Genomic DNA, 20,998 nt, shown 5'->3' on the forward strand with positions numbered 1-20,998 from the left:
AGTGTGATACTGTTTTCTCAAAATTCAAATGATACAGGTAGGCAGCACACTCAGAAAATCCACAAATTTAAATTGTTCATCGAAATGAAGTTGCTTCCGAAACTTGTGTCCCCCTCGATCTTGGTGAAAGCGTCCTACAATGTTTCCACTCCTCCCCGTGTAATGGAAGCCGAGATGGCGTCATACAAACACATGCGGGAGGAACCAGAGAGTTCGCCAGGGAAGGCGCCGGAATGACAGTCCTCCAAACCGCATACACATTCGTGGAAACGAAGTCCACTTAATCATATTTACTTTATCTGTGTTTTGAAGAAAACATTCAGGGATTATATTAAACAGCATCTTTTCACAGATGACAATGCTATCAATTATTTAGTCCCTTTTCAGCGGTCGATTTTGTGTGTGTGTGTGTGTTTATAGATCTCTCTGATACATTATGTAATATATAGATATATCTCGATCATCTGCCCTTTTCGATCCACTGCTGGATGAAGGTCTCCGATATTCCAGGCACTACAATTTATTTATTACATTACGCAGTACATTAGTTCGTTAAACTTGCGTGGTTGATGGGCAGGGGTCGGGGTTAGATCTCTGGATTTAGTCTGGTCAGTGGCATGGTGATGGGTCTGACAGTGGAGACACTTGTTCTATGAGGTGGGTGACTTTGGGGTGTTTTGGAGAGACTTTAGGAAGGAGTAGGGGAGATCATGGGCATTGGGGAGGGAGGGGATGGGATAGGAGGTTAATGGGGGATCATGGAATGTGATGGAGAAGAGATGAGTTTTGAGTTGGCTTCTGAAGATAGTTAGGGAGGGGGCAGATTGAATGTGGTGCAGGAACTTGTTCCAATGGAGGGGGGCTGAGTAAGGCAAAAGATCGAGAGCAGGCACAGGGGTGGGGGGGGGGGGGAGAAAGTGAGGGTTGTGGCAATCGGGGAGCAAAGAGAATGGGAAGGTGTGCAGCGAGAGATGAGTGCTGAAAGGTAAGGAGGGGCAAGAGCATGGAGAGTTTTGTAGACCAGGGTGAGGAATTTGAAGAGGAACTTTATTATTTCTAAAATGTTTTATCGGGAAGTAATACATTGAGAGTTACCTCTCGTTTTCAAGTATGTCCTGGGCACAGAGTTAAGATGACAAGTAATACATGGTTACAAATACATAGTTACATAAGTCAACAGGGTATACATTATATACAAGACATTGCATGCACAGTTAGAGATAATATATATTATAGGCTTTTGTAACAGTTACAGACCAGATTAAAATGTTCAACAGCTTTAGTTTTGAAAGAACTTAAACTGATGGTGGATGTGTGAGTCTCGGGTAGATTGTTCCAGTTTTGGGGGGCATGGTAAGAGGAGGAGCGGCCGGATACTTTGTTGAGCCATGGGACCATGAACAAGTCTTTTGGAGTCGGATCTCGGATAAGTGTTGCATGTGGTAGGGGTGAGGAGCTTGTTCATGTAGATGGGTAGCTTGCCAGAAAGTATTTGAAGGCAAGACAGGAAAGATGAACTTTCCGCTTAGACTCAAATGATGACCAATCTAGTTGTTTGAGCATTTCGCAGTGATGTGTGTTGTAGTTGCATTGGAGAACAAAACGGCATATTGAATTGTAGAGGGTATCAAGTTTGTTAAGGTGGGTTTGGGGTGCAGAGCCGTATACTATGTTTCAAGAGTTGATAATTGGCATTAGCATCTGCTGTGCGATACGCTTTCTGACCAGCAGACATAGGGAGGATTTGTTCCCGTAAAGTACACCTAGTTTGGCATATGTTTTGGATGTCAGGGTATCAATGTGCATCCCGAATGTTAAATGGGAGGCAAACCATATGCCCAGGTATTTAAAACTAGTAACAGGTGTTAGGGTGGTGTTAGCGTTGGTTCTGATCTGGAGCTCAGTCACTGGAAGCTTTAGAAATTTGGTCTTGGTTCCAAATACCATTGTTACAGTCTTGTCAGTGTTTAAAAACAGTTTGTTTTGGGAAATCCAACTTTCAAGTCTCAAAAAGTCAGACTGAAGTATGTGTTCAAAGTCGGAGAGGCTATGGCTGTATGCATATAGGATTGTGTCATCTGTATACATGTGTATTGAAGCTTCCATACAAGCTGTGGGCAGATCATTGATGAACACTGAGAAGAGTAGGGGCTTAAGACTTAAATAATGTCACGTTATTTGAAGATAATGCCGTGTTATCCTGAAATTACTCTAATCTAATTACCTCAATTACAGGGGGGTTTTTTGCATTTGATTAACTTGGTGAATAAGGTGGTAACTTGGGGGAAAATAACACCTGTTTCAGTTAACTTCATGTTTTTTTGCTCTGATTTAACAGAACTTCGTTAATTTAGACCTTGGTGTTCGGAGCTGGAACGATGTACTAGCTGTGCAAATATAATTCAGAACGATTCAGTGTTTCTGCTGGTTTCAGATGTGAAGAGTGAGAAGGGGTTGTCTTTTATGTGGAATGACCTACTTTTGTGAACATCTACAGTGTCAGAAGACCTTTCCTGCTGGCAAAGAATGGTTTCTCACATGATTTCCATCTACTTTTAGCACAGCACGCATTCCAACCTTAATTGTACTTTTCTAATTGAGCAGGAATTTTCTCCAGTCTTCACATGATCTTCTCCCGTTAATTAATTGACGGTGTATACAAGGTTCACAGCAAATTACAATATAATCAGTAGTCGTTGAATCCTAGATTAGAAAAAAATAATAATGTGCGTATAGTCTGTTGGTCTTGGCCATTTTGTTGCCAAAGGTGCCATGCGCCTCTGGTAGTGAGAGGGTTTTCTTGTACATATGATAAACTTTTTAACCAATCCTAGACCAATATTTAAAAAAAAAAGCATATATCCCATTGTATAGTTTGATAGAAAAAATACTAGGGCGCTCTCTCTAACTGTAGAAGAAAATAAACAAGGCACTAATGTTACAGTAATAGAGGGCCCCTGCATGCACCCCAATGCTGGTACACTACTTCGGAGTCCAATGTCTGCAGCTCAACCCTAAAAGGATCTTTCCATGATCCTCAATAGAATGTGTAAAAGAAGGGAAAATAAGGGGAGCGCAGATCAACAAATGAAGTATACAGAGTACATTCACAATGGTAGAATGGCTAACGGGGTAGCCAAACTACCTGATGCCTCAGTAGTGCACAAGGGTTTATGGTGAACCGCAGCCAATGCACTTTGATGTAGTCTGAACAGGGTGGATGATGGTGGTAATATACACACAAAACTACCCACACGGCCCTGTGTGAGTAAAAGGTCCTCAAAGGTTTTTTTTCTTGGTCCCTCTGTCTGTCGGGGCCTCTGCTGGGTCTTCTGTTCAACTCGCCTATATTTGGAATCACAGGATGGTCCCCCAGGGTTTGAGTAAGATGCAGAGAAAGTGGGTGTTAATTTATTAATAACAGATACTCTCACTGGACTGTAAATGTCCAGATCGCAAATTATTAGATCGCCTTTCAAAAAGCACACAACATCCACAAAATATATGTTAAAGTGGATAATGGGGATTTGGAATTGGAATGAATTGGAAGGCTTTGTTGCCACCCCAAAAATGTCTTTGTACAACAAACTCCCCCTTTATTTTGAATGGGTTAAAATACGACCAGAACCTTCCCTTGGTAAAAGGAGTTTATTATCACAGGTTTGCTGGTTTTTGTTTGTTCTGTCCAGCTTTGCAATGGCAGGTCATTATTTCATGGTCTTGTTTTAAACTTGTGAAACTTTGAGTAGTGGCTCTTAACCTTTAATATTCAGTTGACAAATAAACCAGTCACACACATTAATATTTGGTACGGGGGGGCTAACACATCAGGTTTTCAGGCTATCCCTGCCTCAGCATAGGTGGCTCAGTCTGTGCTGAAGCAGGGGTATCCTGAAAACATGACCTGTTGGTGACCCTCGAGGACTGGAGTTGGCTGCTCCTGAGTCTTAGTACTTGGATTGATAACGTGTTTGTTTCTTGCAATTACACAGGATGGATGCAGCTATGATTTGGAAATGATGTCCTATTTGCACAAGGAAGATGTGGATAGATCAACCAAACCGACAGGAAATAATGTCGTCCACTCTGCCAGTAACCCCAAAGCTGCTAAAAAAGGTCCTCATTCCAAAAAAGGAAAGCGAGCTAAAGTTCCATCTTCATCTTCCTTTCTCGAGCCCGATGAAGAATGTTTGTCGTTGTTCAAAGCATCTAATTTTAAGAGGATCACAAAGTTGTGCTCGGTGGATGTTGGAAATGCAGAGCCAATGATGGATGTTTCCAGAATAACAGAAAGTGACACTACAGAAGTTGAATGTATAGAAGATGAATGTCCAGTTGATTTAGATCAAGACATCTGCATGGGAAACAGTGAGCCACGTGCGCCTGCTCTGAACTGTGATCTTGTGTCAGATCTCGGCTATAGGTCACCAAGTCATTTGGAAGAGGCAGTGACAACGTCTCGACTCATTGCTCGTACTAAAGCTGACTCTGGCTTTCATAGTTTTAGTGAAGAGACCTCATCGGTTTTATCCAACGCGTTTTATACACTGCAATCGCAGATGGATTATGGTGTATTTGCAGAGTTTGCCGATGACAAAAATTGTGAGCTAGAGAATATACGATCATGTATAAAAGTATTTTTGTCACGCTCTCCCCCTCCGATAAGTGAACTTGATGATCTGGATAATATATTGATGCACACAGGAGACACACACAAACAGTTTTATTCTCACCACAGTATTATTGACACTGCTAGTGAAAAACAATGTTTATTAACACAACCACTTCCGTCTATACAAACATCCCACAATCCTAAAGAAATACAGGTGGAAAGCAATCCCATGAAACATCAAGATTGCTTAGGAGAGTTAATGGTACCTGACATTAAGGAAAATCAAAATGGGAAGTCTGTTGGCTTTCCAGTGTCTGATGTTTTAATAGATTTACATAAAAGTGTATCAGCTGATTCACCAACTAAAGAGGACGTGAGGTTAAAGGAATCTTGTTCTAAAGGCAGCAAGTCCAAAGACCCTGATGATGGCACAGCAGAAAATGATACACAGTGGGATGACATCTTTGATTGTGACAGTGAGGAAACTGAAATGGAAAATGTGTCACTTTCTCAGCCTAGTAGCCCTGTGCAAGTAAAGGACAATCTAGGAAGTGGACATATAGAGGAGCAGAAGACTACTATAGATGCTTTGCCTGAACATTTAGATGACAGTTTTAACTTGTTTGAAGATGATCCATTTACTGATTTTGACAACTATAGCCAAGTGAATTCTAAAACTTCAAACAAACAAAAGATCCTTGATGATGAAACAAGTGTAACTTTTAACTTGTTTGATCCGTTTATTTCCCTTAATGACCCTGTAGACACAGAGCAGGAACCTGAAACCAGGGTTTGCTCGGCTTCAGATAACGTTTGGCAACAAGTAGATAATGAGGAAACCTTTGATTGCTCTGAGGAGTTGTTTTCTGTTAACTTCGATCTTGGATTTTCTATTGAGGATGACGAACTCTCAGAGAGTGAAGGTGCTCTGAACAGGAGATCAGAGATTGAATGTGAGAAAGAGGCACCTACCAAACATTTCAAGGTTCCAAGTCCTCCTGACCGGAGTAACATGAGTGTTATTGGAGGTAACGCGTCCACTCCCGTAACCTCAATAGGTGGACATTCGACACTGGCAAAAATGTCTGAAAAACACATTTCTGTAATTTCACCACTGCAGCCAGTCAAAGGCAAAAACTGTGTAACCCCTGAAAAGTCAATGTGCTCTTCATTTCTGACACCACCAGGTGAAAAGTGCAAGAACCCTAAAACTCCTATAGCTTCTATATCTAAATATGAGCTGATGATGCCCGTTACTCCAAAAGCAAGAGGGGGGAAGGGAAACTCTCAAACGGCTTCCTCCTCTCGCAGCTGGGATGTTGGAAGATCGGAGATCAAACAACCAAAGAGGAAGAGTGATTTGGCCGTGCCTAATAACTCTTTAATCAAAGGTACGTTTTTCATTGCAGTGCATCAGGTTTGTCTGATGGGCACCCAAAGTGTACAGTACTTTGCTTGCAGTTAGAATATGATGGTGGAGACCTTACATGTTGCAGCGCAGTTCTATTGAATGATCCAGATGGATATGTTAGAAATATTATAAGTCAAAAAGGAACAAATGACATTTGATGACCTGCCCTGAAAAGCCGGGTTTAGTTGTGAAAAGCTCCAGTAATAACTTTAAGGCCTTGTACATAGTAAACGCGCGTGCCCGAGCACGATGTGTCACGTGTGCCTGCTGCAGAGGCGATCCCTGGCTTGTGGGATCTGGAGGAGGCGGCACAACGGGGAGGTGTGCCAGTGACGTCACGTGCGAGGTTCACTCTCATTGGCTGAACCGCGCAGGAGACCCGGCCGTCGCGCGCCAAAATCAAATTATTTTGACTCGCGAAAAATCGGCTGTGCTGTTGCTCCAGTGCACACGCGCGAGCACTATGGCCTTCCTCGTTGAGGTAAGGCCTTTTGTTCTCGGTGCGTGCAACATCGCTCTAACTATGGACGCGGGCTTGGAATCCCCTACCCCATCATTTTGGACATTGAATGGAATAGTGTTGCGACAAGTTTGGTATTCTGTCATTGTCTGTTACTCCATTTGTGTTGTTCATCTGAGCTCTTTAACTCCGAGTCCCACCTGTGCTGGGCGCACACATGTTACACATATCCTTAGGCCAAGTCCCCGCTGGCGCTGAGCACGCTCATGCTTGGAGAGCGCTCCATGCATGAGCGCCGGGTGTCCTGCTTGTACGCGTGCGCGAGGGAGTGGGGGGGAGTCATTGCGGGTAGTTCAGTGCGGGTAAGTATAGATGTTTACTTACGCGCCGATCGCGGCTGAGCGTGTGTGCACGCACCTGAGCGCACTGCGTGAGCGGGGACTTACATGTATCTGTATATGTAAGTCTCCTTCGCAAGCGCCGCCCGCTCAGCCCAATCAGCGCTAGCGGGGACTTAGCCTAAGTTCTTGTTTTAAGGTATTAAAAAAATGTCTAACTGGGAGAATACACGGCACAAGTTTGATTAACATGAACAGTAAGCACATGATGGCTAATAAATGGGAAATGTTTAAATATTCAGAAATTCGGAACATGTTACTTTAGTGTAGGGGTAGGCAATGCCAGTCCTCAAGGGCCACCAACAGGTCAGGTTTTCAGGATGTCCCTGCTTAAGCACAGGTGGCGCAATTAGTGACTAAGTTGAAGACTGAGCCACCTGTGCTGAAGCAGGGATATCCTGAAAACCTGACCTGTTGGTGGCCCTTGAGGACTGAGGTTGCCTACCCCTGCTTTAGTGTAATTTTTTGTTTGAAAGCCTATGTAACTAATGTTTACATCTATTCGATAAAGTGGTGCCTGCTTCTTATTTAAGCGACATTCTCCTTTAATATTTTGCTCACTTTCTGTCTTTTAACCTGGATGTACATATAGGGCCATATTTACTAAGTGCTACTTTTCCATAAGACACCGGCCCTGGAACCCACCTTTTATAACACATTGAATTTAATGTCAGGGGTGACCAACTCCAGTCCTCAAGGGCCACCAACAGGTCAGGTTTTCAGGATATCCCTGCTTCAGCTCAGGTGGCTGTCATTCTGACTGAGGCACTGATTGAGCCACTTGTGCCGAAGCAGGGACTTCCTGAAGACCTGTTGGTGGCCCATGAGGACCGTCATGGGTGACCCCTGTAATGCGCGCGGTCAAGTGTCTTCCAGCTCTGGAAGGGTCCTGTGGTAAAGCACTGCTTAATGAATATTGTCCGTCATGTCTTCCCTAGGTTTTCTTCTGCGTTCAAATCTCTCTCCTCATCTCCTTTCTTATTTCCATGTTGAGTGGTCTCTGCTCTTCTGCTGTTCCCTAACATTTTCTCCCGGCTCCTGCTCCCTTTGAAACCATCAGGTAATTATTAACATTTTAAGCCGTTCTACGATTCAGCGATATGGCTCTGTCTCTGTTACAGCGTCATATCTGATACAAGGCCTTTATTATGTGCCTCCTGCCACGGTGGTTTTCCTCCTGCGCATTATTTTTTAAATTCTTTGACTGTATTTGGTCCTAACACTTCTGCCGGAAGGCTGACCCATGGATCTACTACCCTTTCAGTAAAGCTCTAAATCTTTCAAATGATGAGTTCTTTTTCATTGTGGAGCACTCCTTGCATTTTCAAAGACGCACATCATCTCCAATTATTGTCTAGCGAAATAATATCAAAGAAAATGCAGTGGCGCAAATGAGTCATTTTGAAACCGCTGAGCGTTGGATCGAGCAGATGGTAATGTGGTTTGTGCTTAATTGTAAATCACTCCGTCAGCTTTGCCTCTTCAATTTGTGTCTCATTAATGGTCCCTTCTTGTTGGCCGCCTCTCGGCAGGAAGCGACAGCGACAGCGACGACGAGGTTGTTTACCGTGGGAAAAGGAAATTGGCCACGGGTAATGTTCTCCGGTCTCCCGAGGTAAGTCGTGAAACTGCTCTCACACCAGCACATTAAAAGTCCCGGAGGAGCTATTTCGTCCCGGCGGTTTTTGCATCTTTCATTTGTTTCCAATTTGTTTTCAAGGCTGCCGGCAGCGACGGCGATTTCGATTCGCCGATTCCTGCTGCGAAGAAACGGAAAAACGTGTTTAACACGGTAAGTGGGAACTGTGTGTGCATCTTGTATGTATAGCTTTCTTTATAGAGGGCTTACACCTGTACTTGGCGCCCTACAAGAGAGAGCATTCAGCACAGATTTATAGCACAGTAAGTGCAACCAATAAGATCAGACAATAGGAAAGGAAATGCCTGACCCGGAGAGCTTACAATCTAAGTGGTATGACGCGGAAACGTACAGAGACAGCAGGAGAGGGAGTAAGTGCGGTCGATGGCAGTCATTGGTCGGAGTGACTGTGGGTGTGGGAGCGAAGTAGCCATGAGTCTAGGCTAATGAAATGCTTCCTTTAAGAGGCGAGGTTTGTCTTGAAGGTGCTTTGGTGTGAACCGAGGGTACAGAAGGACGACTGTAGAGGGGTATTCTAGTATTGGAAGGGATTCCAGAGAGAGGATCTACTTGTCCCGCACTTTGTGCCGTGTATCGAATATCATACAGTATTGAAAAGCCGGTTACATCCCAGTTAACCCCTTCTTCACCAGAAGGGTCCACCTCGCAATGTTTGCAATTGTTTAATAATTACAGATCAGTGAAATATGTAGTCCGGTCTACGACGTTCCGGCTTTCTGCTGCAGGGACATTTCGCTGCAAGGACGGTTCACCGCGATGTCCACTCCTGCATTGTCCGCCGCCCATGCGCACCCGACAAGCCAGGTCTGCTGCGCCAGACCGTCCCAACAACTGCATGTTTAAATGTCCTGCACAGCACCCCTACACTGTCTGGACAGGTTGCAGTCTTTTTAAACATGCAGGTGTCGGAGCGGCAGACCTGGCTTGTCGGGTGCATGGCGGACTGGACACTGCGACGAAGTGTCCCGGCGGCGGAACGTTTGTGGCGTTTTGGTGACGGCCAAACAGCCGCTGCGAAGTGTCCCATTCCGTATGTAGGCCGCAAAACACATCAACTAATATTGTACAATACAAACTTCTTTTAACACCGAAAGAAAACAGACAAGTACAGCCTGTATAAGAAAGCACCGGCCTGTGAGAAAACACCGGCTGGCATGTAGTAGCACGGGCGCAAGGATCGTAGTGTAAAGATCTCTCAGCTGGTCCCTGCTGGGGTTTGCAAAGCGAATCTTCCGGTCTCAGCGTCCTGCACTGAATCCCAGAAGTGACGTCATGCACTCTCGCGAGTTTCTGCCTCCACTTTCTCGTCTGCTAGCAAAGGCTTAATTAAGACAATGAGGCTGCCACTCTCTCAACCCGCTCCTCCTCTTTAGTGTTGGCATTCAACAAACAGAGACTGGCCAAACAGCGTCTTCCTCCATACTAACTCCAGGATGCCTATTTCATAGTCCTACGCGTTTCGCACACTCTGCTTACCGTACGAAATGCGTAGGTGAGCTGCGTACCTCCTATTTTTTTTAACCATGTTCTAATAAAGTACGTTTTTTTGGACCCTTTGACCTGGCTGTGCACTGCTTTTTTCAACACTATATCCTCAACCTGAGTGTTGTTGGCCCTTGAGGAAAGGCGTTGCTCACTCCTGTCTTAGACTGACGGTGATTGCCATGTAAGAAAAGATCGGTATTCGTGTTACTTCAGAACAGAATCTGCTGGAGCGCTTTACAGTGAAGCATGCGAGCGGGAGGAAAAATACAAAGGACACGCAATTTGTACAAAAATAAAATACATAAAGGTTGTCATCAAAGGACCAATGTTCCTTCGCAAACACTTGGCACTTTCTGATGACACAAAAGCCTTCTCTTCGCTGGTTGGGAGATTGAAAAGCTTGTTCTCACAGCCATCCTATATATGATAGAGGAGGCTAGTTCAGTTTCTTCTCCCATGCCATTGTTCGAAATAGAAGCGAGCACTAGAATCTCACTCTCTTATAGAGAGCACAACATATAGCACCATTTACAATCGCTTTGTTACGTCTTTACACGTCCTATCATGTTTTTAGTCCTAGGAGTGGGAAGATGGAAAAGGAGAAATGCTATAATTTTGCTACTGGGGATTTTAACGGAAAATGCTGTAAATTCTTTTCATTTTAAAGAAGAGAAAACTTATCACATACAGTATATGAGAAAAATAACTATTCGGGCACGAAAACACTTTCTTTCATCTCTTAGGTTAACATAAAAAACAGTACAAATTATCAGCTTACCCTGTCCGTCTGTCCGTCTGTCCGTCTGTCCGTCTGTCCGTCTGTCCGTCTGTCCGTCCGTCCGTCTGTCCATCTACCCTCAGTAATTATTGCCCTATAAGGCGGGCGGCTTCCGTTCTCTGTACAGAGTACAAAGGTAATTCCGGCACAAGACACACTAAGTGTTTAAACGTTCGGTTACCTCTTGTGTTATAGGACAGTATACACTTAGTATCATTACTTGTGTGTCCTGTTGGACCGATATGATGATTCATTTTGTACTCCTTTATTTTTATCCATGTTCTATTATTTATCCCATGGGTGGGCAACTCCAGTCCTCATGGGCCACCAACAGGTCAGGTTTTCAGGATATCCCTGCTTCAGCATAGGTGGCTCAATCAGTGCCCAATGACTGAGCCACTGATTGAGCCACCTGTGCTCAAGCAGGGATATCCTGAAAACCTGACCTGTTGGTGGCCCTTGAGGACTGGAGGTTTCCAACCCAGACTTAACCCTTTGAGTGCCAGAGGAGCGTTTTTGTTTTGATTACAACTTCTTACTTGCATGTGAAGCATACACAGCCCCGCTGTGGATATTAAGCGATGTGTAATTATGCCGTGCTTTGTCATTCAGCCCGACTCCTGCGGCGATGAAGGTAAACATTCCGCCAAGCCGCATTCCACTCTACGTAGCGACCATTGCACGAAGCCGCCCGGAGGAGAACAAGGATTAAAGGCCAATACGCGCACAAAGCTGAAGGTATGAAGTCCTGGGGAAGCTGAAGGGGGTTTTCTGGTGAAAGCAACCATTAATACTTTATAATAATTAGCAATAGCAATTCCGCCTGGAATTTTGTAAACATGTTCTAGATTTTTCTACATTATTTTAAATAAGGGTCTCCCCAGAGCTGAAACTCACTCTTTTCAACTCCGGAGATCACCTGGTTAACTACATACGTACTACATACGTACTACATATGTACTACATACGTACTACATACAGTACGTACTACAAACGGTCATGTATCCCTCGCTCAGCCTGAGGTATGTCAGAATAAATCAGAGTAATAGCATAATGTAAAACCAGATTGCTGCATGAAGGGGAACAGACAAAATAGAGAAAAGATACCCCCACTCTCACCCCAAACAGGGGGGAGACTGCAGGGGGGGATCTATTCTCTTACTACATACTTATCTCTAAGTACATTAGTTGTTTCCAACCTTTCTAAAGGGTTAAGGAACCTATAATTATATTGTGAAATTCTGCGAAATGCAAACCCTCTCTAATAGCGCGTCTGAGATCAGATGCATTGTAAGGAATCCCAACCCTCTCTAATAGTGTGTCTGAGATCAATTGCATTGTAAGGAACCCCAATCCCTAGGAAACCTATATGAGTTTAACTCCTGTAATGTTGGCATCTTTCCTGTCCTACTGTTTTTTTGTTTTAGTGTTAGTGTAAAAACCAAGATGTCTTTGTCACATGATACTTTTTCAATAATTATTTATCCACAAATGATTCAACATTGAATATCCATGTGTGAAAAAGTATGTGACCCTTTAGATTCAGTATCTGGTGGCGCCCCCTTGAGAAGCAATGACTTCAACTAAGCGTTCCTTGTAACTGCTTGGCCCGTTCCTCCTTACCAAATTGTTTCAACGCAGTGATATTTGAGGGCTTCCTTGCATGGACAGCTCATGTCAGGTCCCACCACAACATTTTGATGGGGTTTAGGTCCGGACTTTGACAAGGCCATTCTAAAACACGGAATTTCTTCTTCTGCAGCCATACTTTTGTAGATCTGCATGTATGGTTAGGATCATTGGCTTGCTGCATGACCCACTTTCACTTCAGCTCACGGACGGATCGCCTGACATAGAATCTTCTGATACAATGCAGAATTCATTGTTGTGTCAATGATGGCACGCTGCCAAGGTCCTGAGGCAGCAAAGCAGCCCTAAACCATCACACCCCCACCACCATGCTTGATGGTTGGGATGAGGTTCTTCTGTTTGAATGCAGTGTTTGGTTTTCACCAAACATAACGCTTCTCATTGAGGCCAAAAAGTTCTAGCTTTGACTCGTCTGTCCAGAGAACATTCTTCCAGACGTCTTGTGGATCATCTATGTGAACTTCCAACGGCTGCAATGTTCTTTTTAGAGAGCAGTAGTTTCCTCCTGGCTATCCTTCCATGAATACCATTCTTCTGTCGTATTATGATGGTTGAGTCAGGAACACTCGCATCAGCCAAGGCGAGAGTGGCCTGTAGATCCTTTGATGTTTCGCTGGGATTCTTTGTGACTTCCTGGGTGATTTGACGGTTTGTTATTGGAGAGATTTTGGTAGGACGACTTCTCCTGGGTAGAGTACTGTGGTCTTGAACTTTCTCCATTTGAATACTATTTGTCTGACAGTGGATTGGCGGAATCCAAAATCCTTAGAAATTGTGTTGTAACCCTTTATAAGCCAGTTGAGCATCAATAAGTGCTTTTCTGAGGTTCTCAGAGATTTATTTTGATCGTGGCACGATTGTTTCCACACATCTGTATGGTCAAAACTTGCAAAGTTTCTGATCTTTATATTGGGGGGGCATCCCAAACTTACACCTGAAGATCTTCACAATTATTTAAACAGTTGATTTTAATTATCCCTTTAATTTAGCTGATAAATTCAGCGGTTCACTTACTTTTACATATACCATGACTCTTAATTACTCATTGTTTGTCAAATGTATGCATGTTTTTTTTTTCAAAAGACATGGAATTGGTTAATATAAAACATATTGGATAGTTAAGTAAAGACTGTTTTTTATTGAAGACAGTTATCATGGAAAAACTATGGAATTGCCATAATTATCGTTGGGGTTCACAAACTTTCTCGCCACTGTATGTAGGATGATAAGCACCCCTCGGTCTGGAAGACCTCACTATAAGTATCAACTTGTTAATAAAGGATATATGGTTCTGTGCAGCTAATTAAACCATGGGGCAGGGATGGCCAACTCCAGTCCCCAAGGGCCACCAAGTCAGGTTTTAAGGATGTCCCTGCTTCAGCACAGGTGGCTTAATCAGTGGCTCAGTCCTTGACCACTCCTGCCTTTGTGGTTTGTCATAAATGTAAATGAGCTCTCAAATATTGCAAGTCTTCAATTGTACAACCACAGATGAAGAAAATGGATAGGATATTTTTAAAGCTCACAAAGCTCCACTGAAGAATGCTTATGTATTGTAGGCACAATAAAAGCCTGTATTAATTATTCTCCAGCTACTAGAGGGTTATATCCCACAGTGCTTGGTGTTCTTCTAATCTTGTTCTGTTTTAGCATACAGTGAAAAATAAGCTGCACTCACGTTGTCTTTGCAAAAGAGGCCGTTTAATAAAATCTCAACGTTTCCATCCAAAAATAGGGACTTTTCTCATCTTCTGCCGGGCTCCAGGTTCTTTGCTAGCACCCATGGGAGTTAACATTTCATAGCGTGCGTGCTCCTTCTCTTTATTTTAGTGTGCAGCGAAACAGTTTTTTGACGATGAAGCAGAGCTGTCGTCTGAAGGCGCAGAATATGTGTCGTCGGATGAGAACGTTGATTCTGACAATGAACGGGACTCTTCACTCATAGGATTTTTGAACGACAACACTCAGCTTTCTCAGGGCTTGAATGGTGAGTGGAAAGTAATGAGATGAGCGAGTTACCGAGCTGAGTGTACGATATTGACATGTTAATTGATGCAATGTAAAAAAAAAAAAAAATCTGTCAATTGTGGTGAATTGTGGTGAAATGTATTTTTTGGTATATCAACAAATATTTATTTAGGCCGAATTCTGGCAAATATTAATGGCTGAATATGTTGTTTTAAATATCACGTAACGCAGCCAAACATATTTTGTAGTAAATATTTAAATGCACTTGGCATGAGGAGTTTGTAAAATACATTCACAAGTTGCACACGAATCAGAAATGTGCCCAAGCTTTATTTTCTTATTTTTATTCTTGTTTTCTGAACCAGGGTTATTTTGAAGCATACTACAAATTATATAGTTAAATACTTATCTGTTTTTATTTTCATAAGAAAGGGTCATTTAGTTCAATTCTTTGGCCAAAGTATTTTAAGCATACATTGATGTCACACACACACACACAGGCTCATCTGTACGTCCTAACGCTGCTGCACCTGCAGAAAAGCTCTCACAGCCGCTCTAATGCAGGGAGAACTGTCTTAATAGACTGGCCACTCACAGGTGCTTAGCAAGAACTGCAATTAAAAGGTGGAATGAGTGAGCTTTGAAACCAGGGAGGAGGGGTCACTAACCTCCAAATTGTTTTACCAATGTACAAGAACTTGAGGTCACAATCTCAGTAGCACATACATACGTGTACGTGTACGTGTACACAATCATATAGATAGAAAAATCACAGTATACTTATAAGTCCGGGTGCTCGTAGCTGGACGGGGAACACCAGCCAGTCCCAAAATTCTAGAAGAGAAAGGATCCGCAGCACTCACAAATGAGAAAAAATGAATTTAATCAAAAAAGGTCGTCAGACAGAATCCAGAGTGACATTTTTCACACATAGCTTCTCCATTTTGGCTTTATTTTTGTTAAATCATGACACGGTGTAATATGTCATGTGTTGTTCATCTGAGGTTGTATTTACCTAATTTTAAGACCTGCTAAGGAACAGATGATTGTTATTATGTCCTGATATGTAAAACCATAGAATTCAAAGAAGGTGTACTTTATTTTTTACACAACTGTGTGTATATATGTATGTATATATGTGTGTATATATATATATATATATATATATATATATATATATATATATATATATATATATATATATATATATATATATATATATATATATATATATATATATAAAATACAGTGGTTGACAAATCACCAAAAAATCTACTCGCCACACAAAAAAATCTACTCGCCACCTAGTACCAAACGTATGCTGCTTGGGCCAATAGTTACTCGCCCGGGGGTTAAATCCACTCGCGAGCAAATGTATAGGTTTGTCGAACACTGTATATATGTATATATATATGTATATATATATATATATATATATATATATATATATATATATATATATATACATATATTAATTATAATCAAAAAATAAATATACAATACCGTTCTGTGGCTTACGAAATGCTCTTATTTGTGCGAGATTTCGAGATACACTGATCTCTTCTTCGGCGGAGTAATGGACCCACGGACCAATCGGATTGCCCATAGGGACAGGCACATACAACGTTTTCAAATAAGCTCATGCTTGCTGCATTTCACAGCTTTTGAGCACAGCCTGGGTTAAGATACATAGCCTGTAAACCTACCCACAGACAGTCTAAGACATGCAAATGAGCACACAGTAATATTTCCATTTGCTATATATATATAATTTGTGTGTGGTGGGTTTGGGTTCTGAGCTTACAAGGCTGCGTGTGTTTGTTTTAAAGCATGACTGTCCGGGTATTTTATTTAGATGTGTTAAAAAATTTGCACCAACATACAAAAGTTCAGCAAACTTGTTTTTTTGTTTGTTTGTTTTTTTTTTCCGTTTTTTCCAACAAAACCAAAAAGTATTTTTTTTTAAAATACGCAACTTTATATTTGTGAGATATCGGTGACTCAGGGAAAATCTTGAAAAATTCAGGAGTTGGGACTGTCCTGATGAAGGTGACACGGAAATGGGGATATTTTAGAATAACGAGGTGTTGTTTTTATATACGAGTCCGCGGTGCTGTCCCATATGAAAGAATGCATCGGTGTCGGATGTGGCTGTCCCTGCCGGGATCGAGCACCCATCGATGTCGGATGGGGCTGTCCCTGCCGGGATCGAGCACCCATCGATGTCGGATGGGGCTGTCCCTGCCGGGATCGAGCACCCATCGATGTCGGATGTGGCTGTCCCCGCCGGGATCGAGCACCCATCGATGTCGGATGTGGCTGTCCCTGCCGGGATCGAGCACCCATCGATGTCGGATGTGGCTGTCCCTGCCGGGATCGAGCACCCATCGATGCCGGATGTGGCTGTCCCTGCCGGGATCGAGCACCCATCGATGCCGGATGTGGCTGTCCCTGCCGGGATCGAGCACCCATCGATGTCGGATGTGGCTGTCCCTGCCGGGATCGAGCTCCCATCGATGTCGGGTGCATGAAGGACTGCACCTCCATTTTGTTGAATCGCAGGTCCACAGTTTGCTACATTCGGAAAGTTGTGCTCCGGTTTTGCCCATCTTTACTCTGCAGGAGCCCTCTTTAATCCAGGTTATCAGGTTTACTGCAATTGAATAACTGCAAATACTTTTTCTGACCTCCCTTTTTAGACTCCGAGATGCATGGCGTATACTTGAAGTCTGTACGAAGCCCAGCGGTTAGGAAACATTTTAAAACGGCGCACAGGAAGAAGAATAACATGGCTATTTTCTCCCAGGTAGGCTGTGAAAGCATTTGGAATTCTTATTGGAAAGCGTAAGGATAGTTGTGCTTCAACCCTTCCAATGGGCGAGGAATCCATGGCTGGATCACCTGACAGGGTTTCAACATCATTCATACAGGGCAGGAGTGGCCAACTCCAGTCCTCAAGGGCCATCAACAGGTCGGCTTTTAATAATATCCTTGCTCCAGCACAGGTGGCTCTATCAGTGGCTCAGTCACTGATTGAGCCACATGTGCTGAAGCAGGGATAGTCTTAAAAGCTGACCTGTTGGTGGCCCTCTAAGACTGGAGTTGGCCACCCCTGATATAGGGTCTGGAAAGAAAAAGAAATAAAATACAGTTTATCTACTTTTTTTTTTTTAATATATCGCCCTATTGACCCACATTCTTTTCTAGCCACAAATACAGATTTTGTTATCCTTTTAACAGGATCCTTTATCTTTCTATATTAGGACCTTCTAAAGGTCTGTAGCGTAGTATAGGAAGATATTATCTGATATTGTAATGCTATGTTGACAGGCATTTTAAAAAAATAGACATTTGAGAAGGCTATAGGTTTAGGTTAAGATTTATAAATGTATATTTTAGGAAATACAAGGAAACAAGATTGTTATAAATAATACAATCAGGTTAATGGTCATTGTGATTTGTCTGCCACATTCTTGATAAACCACTTCTTGTAGCTGAATGTGATGCAATAAGACTGCGGCCCCAGTGACCGCTTCGCGCGCTACGGAGTGCCTGGCGGCGCTCGTTCCCTCCACCCAAGCGATCTGATGGATTTCAGATCCCGCGGGGGCGCTGTCATGATGTCACGTGGCTGGTTAGCCTTCATTGGCTGAACTGCCGCCATGACGTGGCCATCGCTCGGCTACTGCGCCAAAAGAACAAAAATCTTTTGGGAAAGTGGTCGGGCATCGCGCTTTCTGCAAGCGCGCAAAGGCGTGACTGGGGCCTGCCCCATAGAGGGCCATACCTTGATGGGGGCGCACACGCCGTCATTAGCACTGGGACCGAGACCTAGTGTGGAATGTCTCAATCCTCGTTATTGCCAAATAAAAATAACTTTACAGAAAATCTGTTTCGCGAAAGTGCCAAAACAGAAAATTGGTTAGAGGCTCTTCTTACACTCAAAGGTTCAATTGTGATGGGCAAGGAACCCCTATGGATTTGGAAAATGGGGAATAAAATACACTGGTATGGTTTGGGGAATTTTCATGAATTGCACTCTTTTTGCTTTCTAAACCAGCGCTAAGTTATCTTATTGTTGGGTCTTTTAGATTCCAGAGCAGGACGAGAGCTACATGGAAGACAGCTTCTGTGTTGAAGGAGACGATGAGGAAGAGGAAAATGAACAGGAATCCAGTGAGGAAGAAGTACAGGTTAATCTCGACCTTCTTCAACAGGACAGCTTTGTAGGGGGTAGAAAACAGTACTGCACTAGACGTCGGTTGAACCTCAAGGAAGTACGAACAGGACAAAGTAATGACATACGTCCCGAAAAGAAGAAAGTTTCCAGAATTATTATTCACGATGACTCTAGTGAGGAAGAAAGGGGAGGTACATCTGGGGTACAGGTCAACTCTGCCCCTGTAAGGACAAAGCTTAATTCACCTCTTACTATCAGACCATCAGTGGGTGGGCCCTCAATTCAGAATAGAGGTCCTCCTACAACAGCAATGAATACTTTTGATGTACGTTTGAGGGATAGATGCCAAGCACGGATTAATCTGAAGGCCTCTGTATCGGAAGTGCTGGACTTTCAGCCAGAAAGCAGATCTTCTCTTGGCATCACCAATTCCAGAACATCAAATGGGATTGTCCACCCTGCACACCAGGTACTCCCATGGCCTTAAACTTACACTGCTTTTTGTCTTCATTCTACACATCTGTCCCTGGAACTTTTACCAGAAAATGTTTCTATGGGTTTAGCAAATACTCAAATGAATGTTCGTGTTCCTACTTTCCCTTACAGTTCTTGAATTCAGTTGCAATTTTATTACTTTTGTCTTTTTTCCACTCAAACCGCAAGACTAGAAAATTCTGTTAGATCATTATTTTTTTTAATCGCAATACTGGCAAATTTGGATCTTTATGAATCACCATTTAGATGTCTAACCCTTTCTGTTGCAGTTCGTGTGAGAAGTGTGTGATATTTCCATTTCATGGCATCGGACGAGATGCTTCTTTAACCAATACTAGCTGCCAGTAATGGACCAGTGAGAGAGCAGGCAGTGAACTTTTATCGGAACCTTGTATGTTCTCACTCAGCCTTAATAAAGACATACGTGTAGTATGCTCCCTCAATGTAGTTACCATCAAATTGTGAGCGCTTGATGAAGCACATTGTGACAACACAGACTTAGAATATCTCTCTGTTGTCCAATATATATTTTATTTGTCTTGTAGTACAGTATAAAACTGCAACTTGGAATGCTTCATAGAAGAGCTAATTACCCGATCATTCACTAATTGTCCTTTATGGTCATTAGTGGGTTTAGTACATTGGTTGGTTAATATCAACCCAGAGAGGGATTTTCTATATTTGGTTATGTACATAGAAAAAGGCAGTATAAATAACCAGGGAACAGATACAGCTGCTCAGAAATATAGATTCATTTGAATATTTAATATAAATCTACCCATGATATATTTCACACCCATCCCTCTTCTTTTCCATGTTATTGCACTTTGAAAACAAAATGACATTTATTTTTTTTCCCCTGTGGTGGATTCATAATTAGGCAGAAGATAATGCTAATAAACCCCATTCCCGCTCTTCCTGGATGACTTCCTCTGCCTTAAGTGACCTGTCCTTTGTAAAAACCCAACCTCTTCCTGGATCTACAGCCAGCAAAACCGCCCTGTGCATCCTTGCAGACAGCCGGGAGATCTCCTCCGGGCCAGACATTATTTCCTATCTCAAGACCGCTCACGGGGTGAAGGTGGAGGTGTGCTCCCTGGGGGGCTGCGATTACATTGTCAGCAACCGCATGGCCGTCGAGAGGAAATCCCAATCCGAATTCGCCAACAGTACCAACAAGAACAAATTAGTGGAGCGGATCCAGCACTTGCAGAATGTGTTTGAGAGGGTGTGTTTGATTGTAGAAAAGGATCGAGTTAAACCAGGTGTGTAAATACTGTGATAACCAAAACAAAACATGGTGATGGGATACACAAAAGGTCTCAAAGCTTATATATAGGGAAATATTAGCCGGCCAATGAATGGTGATAAAATTGTATTGTATGTCTTTATTTATATAGCGCCATTAATGTACATAGCGCTTCACAGTAGTAATACATGTGGTAATCGAATAAATAACAGATAATATAACTAACAGGTCAGGGGAATAAGTGCTTTAGACATAAAAGTAACATTAAGGAAAAGGAGTCCCTGCTCCGAGGAGCTTACAGTCTAATTGAAACCTGCATGTATAGAGATTCCAAAGTACTAGTAGACCTGGTATTGTAAAGCAGCAGTTCTTCCTGTGTGTTTTAGGGAACCTATAAAATAAAAGCAAAGTACAGTGTTTTTTTATTCTCCATAGATCTGATGTAGGGTGTGGTACCTTTCAATGTAAAATCGTGAGTTCTTCATAGAGGAATTATAGTGTTCAGCACTTTTGAAGTCCCATAGGTCTCTTCTGCTTGTGCCTACAGTCTTGCATTGTAACGTTAGTAAACATCTGAGCATGTAGTCACTACATCAGGGGGCCTGGCACATTAGGGGCCATGTGATGGCCTTTTACTCCTCGTTTTCCATAG

The 20,998-nt window shown here is 42.8% G+C and overlaps 1 protein-coding gene across 4 annotated transcripts in view; it reads left to right on the plus strand.

Annotated features, from left to right (window-relative positions):
* FANCM (FA complementation group M) overlaps positions 1-20,998 on the plus strand; it is a 105,213-nt gene that overhangs the window by 82,365 nt on the left and 1,850 nt on the right. For 2 of the 4 annotated variants that reach the window (XM_075614371.1, XM_075614372.1), the window contains exons 14-21: positions 3,993-6,003; positions 8,414-8,496; positions 8,602-8,673; positions 11,417-11,542; positions 14,285-14,441; positions 17,122-17,228; positions 18,514-19,071; positions 19,978-20,362. In XM_075614371.1, the coding sequence (XP_075470486.1) occupies positions 3,993-6,003; positions 8,414-8,496; positions 8,602-8,673; positions 11,417-11,542; positions 14,285-14,441; positions 17,122-17,228; positions 18,514-19,071; positions 19,978-20,362 (3,499 nt within the window). Of the gene's footprint in view, positions 1-3,992; positions 6,004-7,819; positions 8,553-8,601; positions 8,674-11,416; positions 11,543-14,284; positions 14,442-17,121; positions 17,229-18,513; positions 19,072-19,977; positions 20,363-20,998 lie in introns of those variants that run through there. The other 2 variants (XM_075614374.1, XM_075614373.1) reach the window with 2 other exon arrangements.

The sequence above is a fragment of the Ascaphus truei genome, chromosome 9 (genome assembly GCF_040206685.1).
Source record: "Ascaphus truei isolate aAscTru1 chromosome 9, aAscTru1.hap1, whole genome shotgun sequence".
Lineage (NCBI taxonomy): Eukaryota > Metazoa > Chordata > Amphibia > Anura > Ascaphidae > Ascaphus > Ascaphus truei.